This window comes from Penaeus vannamei, chromosome 24 (genome assembly GCF_042767895.1).
Source record: "Penaeus vannamei isolate JL-2024 chromosome 24, ASM4276789v1, whole genome shotgun sequence".
Classification (NCBI taxonomy): Eukaryota; Metazoa; Arthropoda; class Malacostraca; order Decapoda; family Penaeidae; genus Penaeus; species Penaeus vannamei.
In genome coordinates, this window is record NC_091572.1 from 8,865,550 (window position 1) to 8,881,335 (window position 15,786).

The window sequence follows — 15,786 nt, forward strand, 5'->3', positions numbered from 1 at the left end:
ATATATATATATATATATATATATATATTTATTTATTTATTGCTATTACTATGAAGCTCTATTCATTTCTATCATTATAGCTACTACCAACACTGGTAATAGTAATTCAATTTTGACTAATTTTCATCACTACAACAACTACCAGCACTATCAATACTATAACATCTATTACTGTGACAACTTCCACGACCACAATTACTATTACAACGATACTAGCGCAATTCCAGTTCCCCTTCAGCACTTCCATTACTCTGCATTGAGCTTGGCTTCTACTACTACTACTACTACTACTACTGCAATAATATCAGCTGTCATTTTTACGACCCCTGCTACTATATATCCTTACTACAATGGAAGGCGAGCCAAACTGTCGCTCTGTCACTGTTGTTTAGGATTTTGACTTTTTTTCTGTCGGTGTTGCTATTTCTGATTATTTTTCCGTCGTTTGCGAAATGTTTTTTCTTTCTTTGTTTTTTTCTCACTCATATTCAAAATCTGTTGTTTTTTTATGTAGGTAAAACTCTTACACAGTCATTTTCAAGTAAGAAAAAAATGCAAGTGTATTGTAAGGGAAAATGTCGAATAATTATTGTATTCTCCCTCTCTCTCTCTCTCTCTCTCTACATCTCTCCCTCTCCCTCTCTCTCTACATGTCTCCCTCTCTCTCCCACTCCCTCTCTCTCTCTCTCTCTCTGTCAATGTCTCCCTCTCTCTCCCTCTCTCCTCCTTCCGCTCTCTTCGTTTCACTCTTGCGTTCCTTGCTCTCTCTCTTTTGCATCTTCCTTCCTCTCTCTCTCCCTCTCTCCCCTTTGCTCCCTACAAGCGCTGGATTTACATGGTAATTCATATTATCCAGTCTCCCCTGTTATGGCATCCCTCTCCCCTTGTCGCTTTTTCATTTAAATGGCGTACTGTAAAACCATCTATTTGTTCATTATAAATTTTACATGTTTCGCTTTTGTTTTGATATGTTTTCTTTTTTTTTTTCTTTTTGCTTCTGGTCTAGATTCTTTTTAAGTTTTGTAGGTTTGGTTGTCTGTTAGTTTTGATTTTTTTTTCTTTTTCTTTCTGTGGCGTTGTCTACTCCTGTGTTCGTTTGTTTATCTGCCCGTTTCTCTCTGCTTGTCTGTCTGTCTGCTACCTTTTTCTCTCTCCTCTCATATACATCTGCCTACCTGTCTGTCTGTCTCTTGTCTTTCTCCCTCCCTCTGTCTGCCCCTCTCTCTCTCTCTCTCTCTCTCTCTCTCTCTCTCTCTCTCTCTCTGTCTCTCTCTCTCTCTCTCTCTCTCTCTTTCTCTCTCTCTCTCTCTCCATTCCCCTTCCCTTTTCACCATGAGTGTTTGATCCCTTTCAAATACTGCATAAAAGTTTCCCAAACTCATGATTACCTTTCGCATGGCTCAACACACGACCTGAAATAGACACATATGGCCAGAGTGATTGAGAAAGAGAAAGGAAGAAAGAGAGAGAGAGAGAGAGAGAGAGAGAGAGAAAGAGAGAGAGAGAGAGAGAGAGAGACAGAGAGAGAGAGAGAGAGAGAGAGAGAGAGAGAGACGAACATTGGTGATTCAGACTCTTAGTCATGGAGGCTATTAAGTGCTACTTGCTCTTCCTAGTGATACGAACAAGCGACTAGTAATACAATAATGTCTAGTGGTACATATTAGCCATAAAACACACTCGCCACGTACTACGACCGTCTATCGGAACGAGAGAAGCCGTAAACGTCAGAAATGAACGCCCACCAGTGATATAATAGCACACAAATGATACACAAGGTGATTGTTTGGTTGGCACAACAAGGCGAGCTAACAATGCCGGAGGACCGAGTTATGAACCTAGCTGTCGAAGGCAAAAGTACACATACTTTTTCCTTCTTTTTTTCTCTCTCTTTCTCTCTCTCTCTCTCGTGTGTAGACTAACGCGGGGGGTTACTTCGCGAGAGTTTTAGAGGGCGAGAAAAAGAGGAGAGTTGCTGGCATTCATCATCCCTGGAAGGAATTTCTCTCTCTCCCTCTCTTTTCCCAGGCTAGGCAGGCAGTAGCAGTAAATCCTCCATCACCCGTAGACACATAAATAACAGTTTGCAATCACTGTCTACAATGGAATGACTGCTATTGGCTGTATAACTTTGATTAAACAGTGGGTAAAACTGCACAATGGCCCTAAAAATCGTCATTTTTCCCCAAACTCCACATTTTGACATATCCGTCAGGTTGTATCACTCGAGGGGGCCTCGAGAGGGAGGGACGAAAGGGGGAGAGGAAGGGGAAGGAGGGGGAGGGGGAGGGAGGGGAAGGAAGGGGAGGGGGGAGGGGAAGGAGAGGGGAAGAGGATATGTGAGAAAGAAACGATGGGAAGGGAAGGGAGGGGGAAAAAGGGGGAGGGGGGGAATGAGAGGAGGTGAAAGGAATGGAGAGCAGGAAGAGAAGGGGGAAGACGATGGAGAGAGGAGGAAGAAGAGGGGAAGACGAAGGAGAGGGGAGGAAGAAAAAGAGGAGAGGGAAGACGAAGGAGAGGGGTGGAAGAAGAAGAGGAGGGGGAAAACGAAGGAGAGGGGAGGCTGAAGAAGAGGGAAGGGGGAGACGGAGGAGAGGGGAGGAGGGGGTCTCCGCGCTCCCTGCTCTCCGCCGGCCGGTTGAAAGCCCATAGGTCGCCTCCGTGCCATGGCCGATTAGCTAGATGCCACATTTGCGCCGATACGAGGATATAGCTCACAGCCCTTGCACTGGATGGGGCTGCACTCTCTCTCTCCCTCGCTGCGTTTCTATCTCTCTCTTTCCCTCTCTCCCTCGGTCTGGCTGAGGGGGAATATCCCTTTTATAAAGACTATCTTTCTTTTCTCTCTTTTTTTCCGTTTGCCTGAATGAAAGTTTTTTTTTTTGTGTGTGTTTTGCTTTTCTTCTGTTGCTTTTAAGTGCGAATGGGTTACGGGTGTAATTATATTATGAAGGTGCCTATTGTGTATACTGCGAAATTAGAATATGCTCGCAGTTCTCACTCTCGTGTTGAGGTATTTCAACATTTCTCTGTTGCTTTATATGTATCTTTATCCATACTTGACGTTGGCGTCTTTCATCCTTGCTCCAGGTTTATCTCTCTTTGCACCTCCCCCTCCGCCTCTTCGCCTCCTGCTATTCCTCCTCATTAGCATCCTTTCTTCATCTTACGCTTTCAATGGCTTCGTTAACATTCTTCGGTTATTTTTTCTAGTCGTTGGTCTCGTTTCTTGAATTTATCTTTCTGTTTTTAATCTTTCCTTTACTGTCTGTTTGTCTGTCTGTCTGTTTCAGCTCTGTCGTCTCTTCTTTCCTTTCGTTCAGCTCCTTCACACACACACACATATACACATACACACACACACACACAAACACACAGTCCGTACCTCTCTACAATAATTCCCCTTCGCGTCTTCACCCCTGTGTCTCTCCTCCTCTTCCTCCTCCGTTTCTCTCTCTGTTTCTCTCTCTCTCTCTCCCTCTCCCTCTCTCTGATCCAATAACGAGGGTGAGGTACTAGGTCAAGGACAAGGCTGGAAAGGGGAATAAGGAAGAGGGAGTGAGAGAGGGTCAAGGCCAAGCGTAAAGGAGATGAACAGGAGGAAAAGAGAAGAGGAGAAGTGAGAGTGAGAGAGGGATAGAGACAGAGAGAGAGAGAGAGAGGAAGGGGTTGGAAGGATGAGGAGCAAATGGAGAAGGAAGTGGGATAAAATGGAATGAAGGGCGAGGGAAAGGGAAAAGATAAAGGTGAGGCGGAGGAAGATATGCAAGGTGACGCGGAGACTGAAAGTGGGAATATCAAAATCAAATCAAAGAATGAAACAGAACAGGGGAAGGAGAAGGAGAGAGAGAGAGAGAGCGAGGGCAGATAAGAATGTAGATGTGATAAAATTGTTAGTGTAAAATTTTACTGATAGCATGATAATAGAACTAAATGTTAAAGGATCTAAAGGAGGTGAGGGAAAATATGATAAAAGTAAAGATTAAAAATGGAGAAAATGGAAAAAAACGAAAAAGAAAATAGCTACGTAATCTGATTATGGACAGAGGGGTGATAAGAACAACGCAAAACGGAACTTGTATATATCGAAAAAGCGCAAAAACTTTGCATAAAGGCAAAATGCGAGAGAAAGAAAGAAATGTATTTGTGAGTGAGAGAGAGAGAGAGCCTGTACACGTGTGTGTGTGTGTGTGTGTGTGTGTGTGTGTGTGTGTGTGTGTGTGTGTGTGTGTGTGTGTGTGTGTGTGTGTGTGTGTGTGTGTGTGTGCAAGTGTATGTGTGTGTGTGTGTGCGTGTGCAAGTGTGTGTGTGTGCGTGATGTGCGCGTGCGTGTGTGTGTGTGTCTGTGTGTGTGTGTGTGTGTGTGTGTGTGTGTGTGTGTGTGTGTGTGTGTGTGTGTGTATGTGTGTGTGTGTGTGTGCGTGTGCAAGTGTGTGTGTGTGCGTGTGCGTGTGCAAGTGTGTGTGTGTGTGTGTGTGTGTGTGTGTGTGTGTGTGTGTGTGTGTGTGTGTGTGTGTGTATGTGTGTGTGTGTGTGTGTGTGTGTGTGTGTATGTGTATGTGTGTGTGTGTGTGTGTGTGTGTGTGTGTGTGTGTGTGTGTGTGTGTGTGTGTGAATATGAATAGTATGAGTAAAAGAAAAGTACAAAACGATGACGATGAATTCGATGACGACGGCGATGATGATGATAAAAATAATAACAATAATAATCATAGTAATAGTAATAACGATGAAAACCCAAAAAGATATAAAAGACAGAATAGAAGGCCTGAATGAGGATCACAAAGAAGAAAGAAAAGGAAGAAGAGGTTGAAGGAGGGAAAAATACATTACAAATTATAACAGCAGAGAACACTAAATATTTACTCCATTTTTCCACAGACAAGGATAGATAACACCAAAGGAAGGTTACAGTACATAAAAATAACTATCGGGTGCGGAGATAACAAGTCAAAGCTAACCGAAAAAATGAAATGAGATAAGAAAAGGGGAGACAAGCAAGAAGATGAAAAGCAGTTGGTATGATATAGAAACTATTTTTAAATATACGTATGATATGCAACTGATGCAAGGCGTTGGTGTAAAAGGTGGTACCGTAAACATGATTTTTTTTCTTGCTTTTTTGCCGTGATGATGACGAAACGTGAAGAAAACGATGTTGATAGAGATAGGGAGCCAGACAGATATAAGTGTATATATATAAAGATAGATGATTAGAGAGAGAGAGAAGAGAAGACCAGGAGAGCAAAAGAATGACACGCAAAGGGGACGAAGAACAGTTTGAAGAAGAAAAAAAGTGTCTACATGACGAAAGTGAAGAAGGAGAGTTGTGAGCAAGGAAGACTGCTCTAAGAGATGAAAAGGTCGACTGTTAGCGGGGGACAAGATGGGGAAGAAGGCGGTGGGGGTGGAGGGGGAGTAGAGGAGGGAGGGGGAGGGTCCGTCCGTCCGTCAGGAGATGGGAAGGAGGGAGGGAGGAAGAGGAGGAGGGAAGGATAGGAGTAGGAGGTGGGGATAGGAGAAGGAGGAGGAGAGGAGGAGTCGAGCGAGGGAAGACGCGAGTACAATAGTAAAAGAGAAACTATAAACCAGACGAGCAGGAGAAGGGGGAGTGCGGGAGGGGAAAGTAGAAGAAACGCGAAAGGAGGCAATAAATAAGGCTCGGGAAACAAACAAAGGGGGAATTTCTGGGGAGAGAGAAGAGAGGAGGAGGTCGGAGCTTGGCCATCCAGGGCGGAATAAATCAATGAGGGGCGCAGCTGGGAACAAGAAGGAAAGTGTTAGCGGCCCACTAAAGTTGCCGAGTAACTATGGCGCAGGGTCCTACACCCGATACACGTCGGGGCGATCGCGAACGCCCGTGCCCTCCCTACCCACGCCTCTCCTCCAAGCACACGCAAGCACACACAGACACACATGCACACGCGCCCCTCGGTACACACGAGCGGCCCCTTGCGTGCCGATTGATCCTTTCCGTCAAACAGTTTCGAGACAAAAGTATTAAATATCGAAAAACACGCAGCGAGCCCCGGCGCTTGCAACAAGCACATGACGCTACCATGTGACTGAGGAACTAGTGGCCGCTGTTGCTGCAGATGCCAAATGTCCCTCTATTGATTTCCGAGGCCCTGCCATACCTTCCTGCAAGTCTTCGCTCTTAATTTCTCATTTTCCTTCGCCGTAGAGCCGCTGCCACAGGCGGCCACCACACTTACCACAGGCCTACCACAGCGCTGCGACATATCCCCAGCAAGCACTGGCTGGCTGCCTGGCTACCTTGACTTACACTGGCAGCCTTACACTCCACACAACCCGTTTCTAAGGCTTCCCTTTCATATGCCTTCGTGTATGTGCTGTCGCTGTGTGCGAAATTTCATATAAAACTGAACCCTTGCCAGCTTTCTCATGCACTCAGGCAGACGCGAGTGCAACGCGACCGTGCTGGGAGTACCTGTCAATGCAACAGACGCAACGGAAACGGCCATTAAGGAATCTTACTCGCTCTAACTCGCCGAGTCTTTCATTACCGGCAAGCGTAAGTCGCTGTCACAAATTCATCCGCAGACCCAAAAGCACGGCGCTGCAAGGCAACAAGACAAGCGCCACGCACGGAAAAGTAAAGACAAAAAATGAAATAAAAAAAGGGAGCGTGAGAGAGAGAAACGTGGAGAGGAAACACATACATATAAAAATATATTCACATAAAAAATATAAAAATGGATAATGGAGAACTACGCGCCGCGTTCTCTCTCTTTTTTTTACGTATATAAAGTCTCCCATAAAAATTCTCCCGTAGTAAACTCCGGCGTTCGACATTCGACACCGCGAGTGCTTGAGTGTTGGGGCCCAGATAGGGGGCACGCAACCTTGGGCGGCTCATGGCCGAATGCAGGGCTAGTGGCCAAGTACACCAATGCACTCGCCGAGCAAGGCTCGCCCTGCGACTGTACTCTCCTCGCAACAGTTGTTTGGGGCTCACAATACCCGTTCTCCCTCTCCCTAAGGATTTGGCTGGAGTTCAGCTCGCCACGGGGAAATCTCTCTCTCTCTTCGTCTTATTCTCTCCTCTCTCATTCTCTTCTCTCTCTCTTCCTAACCTCGCAACGGAGATATCATATTAACAATTCTGACCACACACTCTCTGCCATCAGGTTGTTAAATGTGCATCAATAATACACTAACTTGCAACTTATTCTTTCAAATGAAGTCCAATTTAAGCTAAAAGTATTTACACAGCGGTGTGTGTGTGTGTTTGTGTGTGTAACAGCTTTGCTAACACTGTCTGACAAAGGTATTATACTGACAATGCTAATCATAATTACTGATACAAACGCACCGCGATCCGAACTGCAGTCGCAAGCAGACAAACAAGCAAACGAAGAACTCATGACAAGCGACGGATAGCAGCAGCCCCAACTCCTTGACCCCCCCTCCTCCCCTCCACCCTTTTGCTTCCTCCCCCTCACTCCCTCCTACTCCTGCTGCCCTCTCCTTCCTTCTCCTTCTCCCTCTAATCCCCTTCCTCCCCTCGCTCCACTCTTCCATCCTCTCCTCCCCATTCTTCCTTCGTCCACCTACTTTCCTCTATACCCAGTTTCGTCCAAATGCTTTCCCACTTCCCTCCCACCTCCTCCTCCCTTCCTTCGCCACCGTGCCCCTCCCCTTCCCTCCTCCCACTCCTCCTACCTTTGGGGGAGGGGAAAAAATGACTCCTCCCCCCTTCCCTCCCACACGCTCTCACTTCTTGTATATGGGAACTTCAGGAATGCTAGCGAGAGAGACAATTTGACTTCGTAGAACAGGTCTGGCTGCCGAGCGCGTCCGAGTGGCCGCCACCCACGACCTGTTAGGGCGGGGGGGGCAGAGGGATCGGGGAAGGGGGATTTCACAAGTACTGGTAACCCCCCCCTCCCCCCCCTTCCCTCCTATCCCCCACGCCCCCACAACCGTCACTTACACGGCCGTTATAATTTCCCTCGCAGTATAAAACGTTTGACTATCGCTTAATTGTCTCTTTGCATGACAAGGGGCCTAATTATTTTTCCCCAAGTTAAATAGCGAATTACATTAATTACTCTCCTGCTGCGAAGACGAGAAGTTATTGTTATTGATGGATTATTATTAATTTATTCTATCCTTTTTCATATTTCATTATTCCTATTCGTTTATTTTATCGATGTTCTCGTTAGCATTATCATTGCTATAATTATCATCAGTATTATTATTATGGTAACTGTTATCATCAGTCCTACGGTTACTATCTTTATCATTATAATTATGGTAATAATAATTATAAAAACCATTACCACCATCATTACTGTCATCATCGTTATTATCATTATTTTTATAATTTTCATTTATCAATATCATTATCATTATTATCATATTTTTTATAATTTTCACTTATCACTATCATCATTATTATCACTATTATCATCATTATTATCACTATTATCATCATTATTATCACTATTATCATTATTATCACTATTATCATCATTATTATCACTTATCATTATTACCATTATCATTATTATTATCACTATTATCATTATTACCATTATCATTATTATTATTATTATTATCATTAATATTATTACTAATACTATAATCGTTATGACTTTTATAATCCTTATCATCGTAATTTGTCATTGCGTTCTGATGTGTGACACGTCTGGCGGATTGCGACCCGGCGACTGCCTCGTTTCAAACCCGAGAAGTTGCGTCATTCAGTTCCAAGAAGGGAGATATTTGTGCCTTTTTTGTACTTTTTTTTTTTATAAAACAAAAGTGCATCCGCTTCTTTTAACTGTCTTTTACAGTAAAGCAAAAAATAAATAAAAGTTCTATCTTTCTATTTTTTTTGAGAGAGAGAGAATACCACGTGAAATGCTAACTATAGTGACATGCCTGCAATTTAGGTAACAGTTCTTCAAGGTGAGACTAGTTCCTTATCGGTCGTCTCTCTCTCTCTCTCTCTCTCTTCCTTCTATATATATTCCTTCGCCTTCTCTCTATATCCCTCTCCATCCTCCCCCTTTCCTCTCCTTTTTATTTCCTTCCTCCTCTCCCCATTTCCCACTCCAGCCTCTCTTTCTCATCTTCCCTCCACCCTTTCCCCTCCCTCTCTCGCCCTTCCCCTTTCTCCTCCCTTCGCTTCCTCATCCCACCCTTCCCCTCAACTCGTCCCTCCCCCTTCCTCAGCCTCCCTCCACTCCTCCTCTCCCCCTTCCCCTCACTTTCTCACCCCCTTCCCCCTCCTATCCCACTCCACCCCCTCTCCCACCCCCAATTCTTGCAAAAGCAGAGAGCAAAATTAGCACCATATGGCAAGCCTGGAAGAGTCGCCCTCACTGCATATACGGTAAGGCCAAAGCACGTTACTTGAATACAAAAGAAGAATACTTCCTCATCGAGAGAGAAAATATTAAAAAAAACGTAAATAAAAAGGGAAGAAAGAGGGATAAGATTGATAAAAAAGAGAGAAACAAGTGGCCTTAATTATGAGAACAGAAGAATACTTCCTCGTCGAGAGAGAATATAAAAAAAAAACGAAAATAAAAATGGAAGAAAGAGGGATAAAACAGACGAGAGAGAGAGAGAGAGAGAGAGAGAGAGAGAGAGAGAGAGAGAGAGAGAGAGAGAGAGAGAGAGAGAGAGAGAGAGAGAGAGAGAGAGAGAGAGAGGTGGCCTTAATTACGAGAACCAAATAAAATCCTAAGGTACCAAATTAGGAAATGGTTCATGAACGTCTCTCCAGATTACAAAGCATTGACAGTAGTTTATTTATTACCCGCTGTACTATCATTACTAAAGAAATTTGATACTGTTGCGGTTAATACTAATAGTGACAATTGCGATATGTGCTAAGACTTGTAATGTTAACAGTAATACCAAATATTAATTGCAATGATGTTATTTATAGCAATGCTAGTATAATAGCGCTGATGACGATGACAGAAATAGTGATAACAAACCTGTATCACATTAATGTAAAAATATAATATATATAATAATGATTATGATACAGATAAAACCGTAAGAATACACGTAAAGATAGTAATAATGGAAACTATTTAAAAGAAACGAGATTACGAAATTATAGTCATATTAATAACATGTTAGATAAATATTACAGCTACTACAAAACCGATTTTGAAAAAAAAAATATGTATATATACAGTACGCTTTGACGTAATCAAACATAATAATAATCAAAACATCAAAATAAAAATAGCGGTAATAGTAATAATAATAATGACGTCAATAGTAGTAATAACAAAGAGTAATACAAATACCTATGCTAATAATACTACCAGTACAGATGATAGCAAATATAACGATAGTAAATACGAGAATTTAATAATAACTGGCCATGATATAAATCCAAATAGTAGCAATCGTCAGTGAAAATACTGAAAAAATACCAAAAAATAAAAACAAAAGGAAAATTACTATCATCACTATTACTAACAACAATAAAAGATATTTATACTGATCAACTAACAACCATTCTCGGAAAACTGGTTGAAATACTTAATGATGATCGCTAAAATTCCAGTTAATAAAAATGAAGATTTACAAGACCCCAACATTCTTGGCAATAAATGACAGGCGTCCGGAAGACTACTGTAAACATCAAAGCAAATTTTCAAACCACGATGAGGGAGAGAGAGAGAGAGAGAGAGAGAGAGAGAGAGAGAGAGAGAGAGAGAGAGAGAGAGAGAGAGAGAGAGAGACACAGAGAGAGAGAGAGAGAGGTGAGAGGGAGAAGAAAATTCTTTAAAGAAAATTCGTAAAGGAGAAAAAAAGAACAAGAAAGCAAGAAGGAATGAAACGCAAACCGCACAAGCTTAAAACCCCATCATCATTACTAGCGTTTAAAAAAGAAATCCCATTAAAGCTTTAAACAAATGGAAATTGTCGGAACACCAGAAGCGCCTGTGAACTTCCACCACTGAACTGTTAACGAACTCTTCAAAACTGCAATGTTTACTCTGATCAAGGTGCTCGTCCTCCATCGGGCAGCTCGGGAGAGAGAAGCACTCGAGGAAAATCTGGAGTCGGATTTTCCTCTGTCCTCTGCGTTCTTCAAGACGTCCCGCGGCGGTGGCTGAAGGACCTTGCAGGACTCCCCGCGTCACACACTCCCTTCCACTGCGTTAAGGTTAAAGAGCGGTGGCTGAACGAGCGAACGAAGAGGGCTCCCCGTGGCAGCGTCCTCGGTCGTTCGTCTTGTGTCCCGGCCGGTCCGCTGCTGCCACCGCTGCCGCCGCCGCCGCCGCCTGCCTGCCTCGGGAGCACCAGAGACCGCTGTACTCTCTCTACACGCTTAACCCCCGCTACTGATAACGTAATTCCGTGCGGTACGTGTGTATCCGCGCCGCTCTCCCGTCTCCGCGTCCTGACGGCTTCCCGGCGCAGGGCCTTCCCCGCCGCGGCCGCTTAGTGTCCGCGGACGGGGCCTGTAACATCCCACTCGGTCCCAGTGTCGAGGTCACCGTAGATCATGACGAATCAATAAACTGCGACCGAGACGCGGCTCCAGATCAACTGAACTTTACTTAATATTCTTTCGCCAGGACGCGGCTCGCCCTCTAGGTTTCGCCCCGCCGAACGCATGGCGCTCACAAGCAATCTCGCCTCCCTCTCCCCCAAGCAAGACCCCCTCCACCTCCCCTGGCCCCCTGCACACTGGGGTGGAAGAGCGCTCGAGATCTTACCTGCGGACGGTCGTGCTTGCAAGCAGCCACACAACCATAGCTCCCCTCCAAGCCCCGCCAGACGGACCCTAGCCGAGACGGCGGTGGCGGCGGCGTAGAAAACGTGCACACACCACCACCACGCCAGCTTCAGCCTCGCTGGCTCGCGGGGGCACATTCTCCATTCAGCAGCAGCACCAGGCAGCCGAGCGCCCTCCCCCCGACCCCCAGCCTCTACCCTTTGCAAGCAAAAATGTCGAGAATGTGATGCTCCGTTCCACCCAGATATATACAGTCCGCAAATGCCGATGCTGTTAAATTTCGTACCTGTGTTTTCCTTTTCTTTCCCTCTTTTTTCCAAATATATCTCCACTTTTACGGTAACGAAAAAAATCAGAGCTCGGGGAGTTATGGTCAACTTCCTCGGGAAGGTGAAATTAAAACTTTGCACTACTCCCAAGCAGAGAGAGAGAGAGAGGGGGGGGGGGGTCAGTGCATCCCTAAACTGCATTATCTCGACAAACTTACGGGCTCAGACAGCAGCAAAAAGCCCCGGCCGTGGTATCCTCTGTACACACACAGGCGTTCCTCGCAGACGAACAGCACATCACACAAACGCACGAAAACGCACAACGTTCAAGCCTTTCCATCCCTACGGACGTCTGCTTGACAAAAGTCATGGGTATTAATTGATTTGGCAACAGCGCGCCCCGCCAACCCTGTGGAGAGGGGGTTGGAGGGAGCACATACCACACGGCCGGCGTATGTTTGTTGGTGATGAGCAAATGTTGCCTTAGGGGTCTCAGTGGGGCGGATATTTCAAAACGTTTCCCACGGCGAAGCCCCCACAGCTGTCTGGGGTGAGAGGTGTACCTGCGTGAGTGCATGGTGGCGAGACGTGGCCTGTGCGAAAGGCAACGGCGTAAGTACCATAAACTCACTCAACGTGCACTAGACGGCACCAGGAGCAGGTCGCCCCAGACAGTCTCCCAGGCAACACCCAGACACTGCAGCCACCACTACCTCTACACCATGCAATGCATCTACGCCCATCATGGGAGAGAGTCTGCCATGCACGGCAACCGCTGCTCCCTGCACCATGCATTTATAACCTTACGAGTTCTTCCATGCACAACAGGCACTAATGACCATGCAAGTGCATTTACAGCTACTAAGTACTGCTATTGAACATGATCTATTATTGCAACTGCTTTTCCCATGCAATGTAATCAGAACTTTCTCTGCTGTTCAGTAAAACTGCAACTGTTACACAAAAACGATGCTGGTACTACAATCATTCACCGAAATTGAGACGAGTACTGTGCAAGCGCCATATATATGCAAGCACACGACTACCGTGTAAAGCAGAAGAGTAATAGTACGGCTGCTACGAACTACACTACGTTTTCTATGGTAGAAGGTGACAAAATGCAGACGCACACACACGCACGCACGTGCGCACACATACCCACACATGCAGATAAACACACACATACAAATAAACACACACACACACACACACACACACACACACACACACACACACACATATATATATATATATATATATATATATACATATATATGTATGTACATATATATATATATATATATATATATATATACATATATATGTATGTACATATATATATATATATATATATATATATATATATATATATATATATATATATATGTATATATATATATGTATATATATATAATAGATATATATTATAGATATATTATATAGATATATTATATATATATGTGTATATATATATACATACATATATATATATATATATATATATATATATATATATATATATATATATATATATATATATATAATACACATACACACGCACACAAGAACACGCAAATACCTTATCTTATACACATATGGACACGAATATATCCACCCACGCACACAACACCCAAGCAACACAATACCTTTCCTACATTACAAGGTGGCAAGATACACGCGCGCGTACACACCCACACACACACACACACACATACCCACACACACACAAATGCACACACAACAATAGTATCACGTGGGACGGGGACCAGGCATAAAGAGCTAGACGATTAACAGGGGAGGAAGTGCTGATGCTGTAACATAGTGGTGGACGAACGAGAAGGGGACAGAGAGAGAGAAGGAATGTGTCAGAGAGCAAGGGAGAGAGGGAAGGCAAGAGAGAGACCGGCAGAAAAGTAAAAAAAAATATAGACATATAGAGATAGGGAGGGGAAGGGAAGGAGGGAGAGGGAGGGAGGGATAGAGGGAGAGAGAGAAAAGTAGAAAGATATAGATACACAGAGAGAGAAATGGCAAGATAGAGAGAACACAGAGAAAGAGAAGAGAATAGAAAAAGGGAAAATACAAATACAGGAGAGGACATCTCACTCCTCTACGCATCTCTCATAAATAACAATAACAATAACAACAAACAAAGGGTAAAAAATATAGATATCAACATATTTGCTGCAAAATAGCGGGAACCGAAACAGAAAGAGCACGAGAGTGGGAAGGATTGAGAGATGCCTGGATAAGAGGAGTTGCTGTAAGACAGAAAGGGAGAGAGAGGGAGGAAGGAAGGAAGGAAGGGAGGGAGGGAGGGAGAGAGGGAGCGAGAAAGAGATAGACGCATGGGGGAAAAAGAGAGAAAGTAACGAGTGAAAGGGAAAAGTAGAAAGAAAATAAAAAAGAAAGATATACATATATATATATATATATATATATATATATATATATATATATATATATATATAGAGAGAGAGAGAGAGAGAGAGAGAGAGAGAGAGAGAGAGAGAGAGTGCAAGTCAGACATACATATTTCATAAACAAGAAAGAAAAAGGAGCAAAATAAGAATTAGCAAATCACTAAGACTACGAAATGAAATCCACCTCGCGGCATGGCACCAACACACAACACACCAAGTGCTACAACACCTATGCTTGATGGGGTCTCTGTACCGGTCCCGTGGAAGTAGGTGTGGACAGGTGTATATCGGTCTGGGGCGGCGGGGAGGTCGCCCCCATCCCAACGCAACCCATCTCCCATTCACCTTGCTGGGGTGAGAATATAATGCATATTTAGTACCGCCAAACCAACACACCGTTTGTATCAAGGCCGTTTTGTCCACTATGGAACGGGAGAACGAGGGGGTTGGGTGGTGGTGATGGGGGAGTGGGGGATGGAGGGGGCGATTGGTGGAGAGGGTGGTGCTTTGAGGGGAGGGGCTGTGGGGCGAAGGGGTAATGGGGAGGGGGCTGGGAAATGGGGGGGGGGACGATTATTTCGATGACGCTCACAGAGGGTTCAGTTACGGTGAAAATTTTCGCTTGTGGGTGGGTGCGGGGTTCCGAAAGGAGGTGAAAATTCTCTTTTGGCATGCGAAGTGGCATTAAAATCGATACTTTATATATATAAATATATAAATATATATATACATATATATATATATATATTAATATATATATATATATATTATATATATATAAACACAAATATGGGTGCATATAAATGTAATAATCAATGTATGACCATAAATTCTACCTAAATCGTATTACCATGGTGACAGATATATGCATATCTTTAACAATGGCCTATATTGGATATTACTGAACATTTGATGATTCAGTATCAGAATATAAAGAATCAGAAAAAGAAAATTTAAAAATGATAAATATGTATATGTATACATAAAGTATATAAACTAAACTATTATGGGATATATATGTGTGCATATGCATATACAAACATACCAATCAATCTATCCATCTATTTATCTATCTATCCAGAATATGCATATATATATATACACAAATATATATATATATATATATATATATATATATATATATATATATATATATATATATATATATATATATATGAATAGAAAAACACACTGCCGTGTTGATACTATGGTAGAAAAACACACAATCTAGTTTGTGCATTGTGGGTTTTTCTACCATATATATATATATATATATATATATATATATATATATATATATATATATATATATATATATAACATCTCTCTCTCCTTTGCTAAAACACACACA

The 15,786-nt window shown here is 43.4% G+C and overlaps 1 protein-coding gene across 2 annotated transcripts in view; it reads right to left on the reverse strand.

The window, feature by feature from the left end:
- The window catches only part of LOC113808189 (zinc finger and BTB domain-containing protein 14), a 53,481-nt gene extending 41,586 nt beyond the window's left edge, over positions 1–11,895 (reverse strand). For both annotated transcript variants that reach the window (XM_070138382.1, XM_070138381.1), the window contains exon 1: positions 11,724–11,895. In XM_070138382.1, coding sequence (XP_069994483.1) covers positions 11,724–11,880 — 157 coding nt within the window. In that variant the 5' untranslated portion in view covers positions 11,881–11,895. The remainder of the gene's footprint in view (positions 1–11,723) is intronic.
- Positions 11,896–15,786: the final 3,891 nt, after the last annotated feature.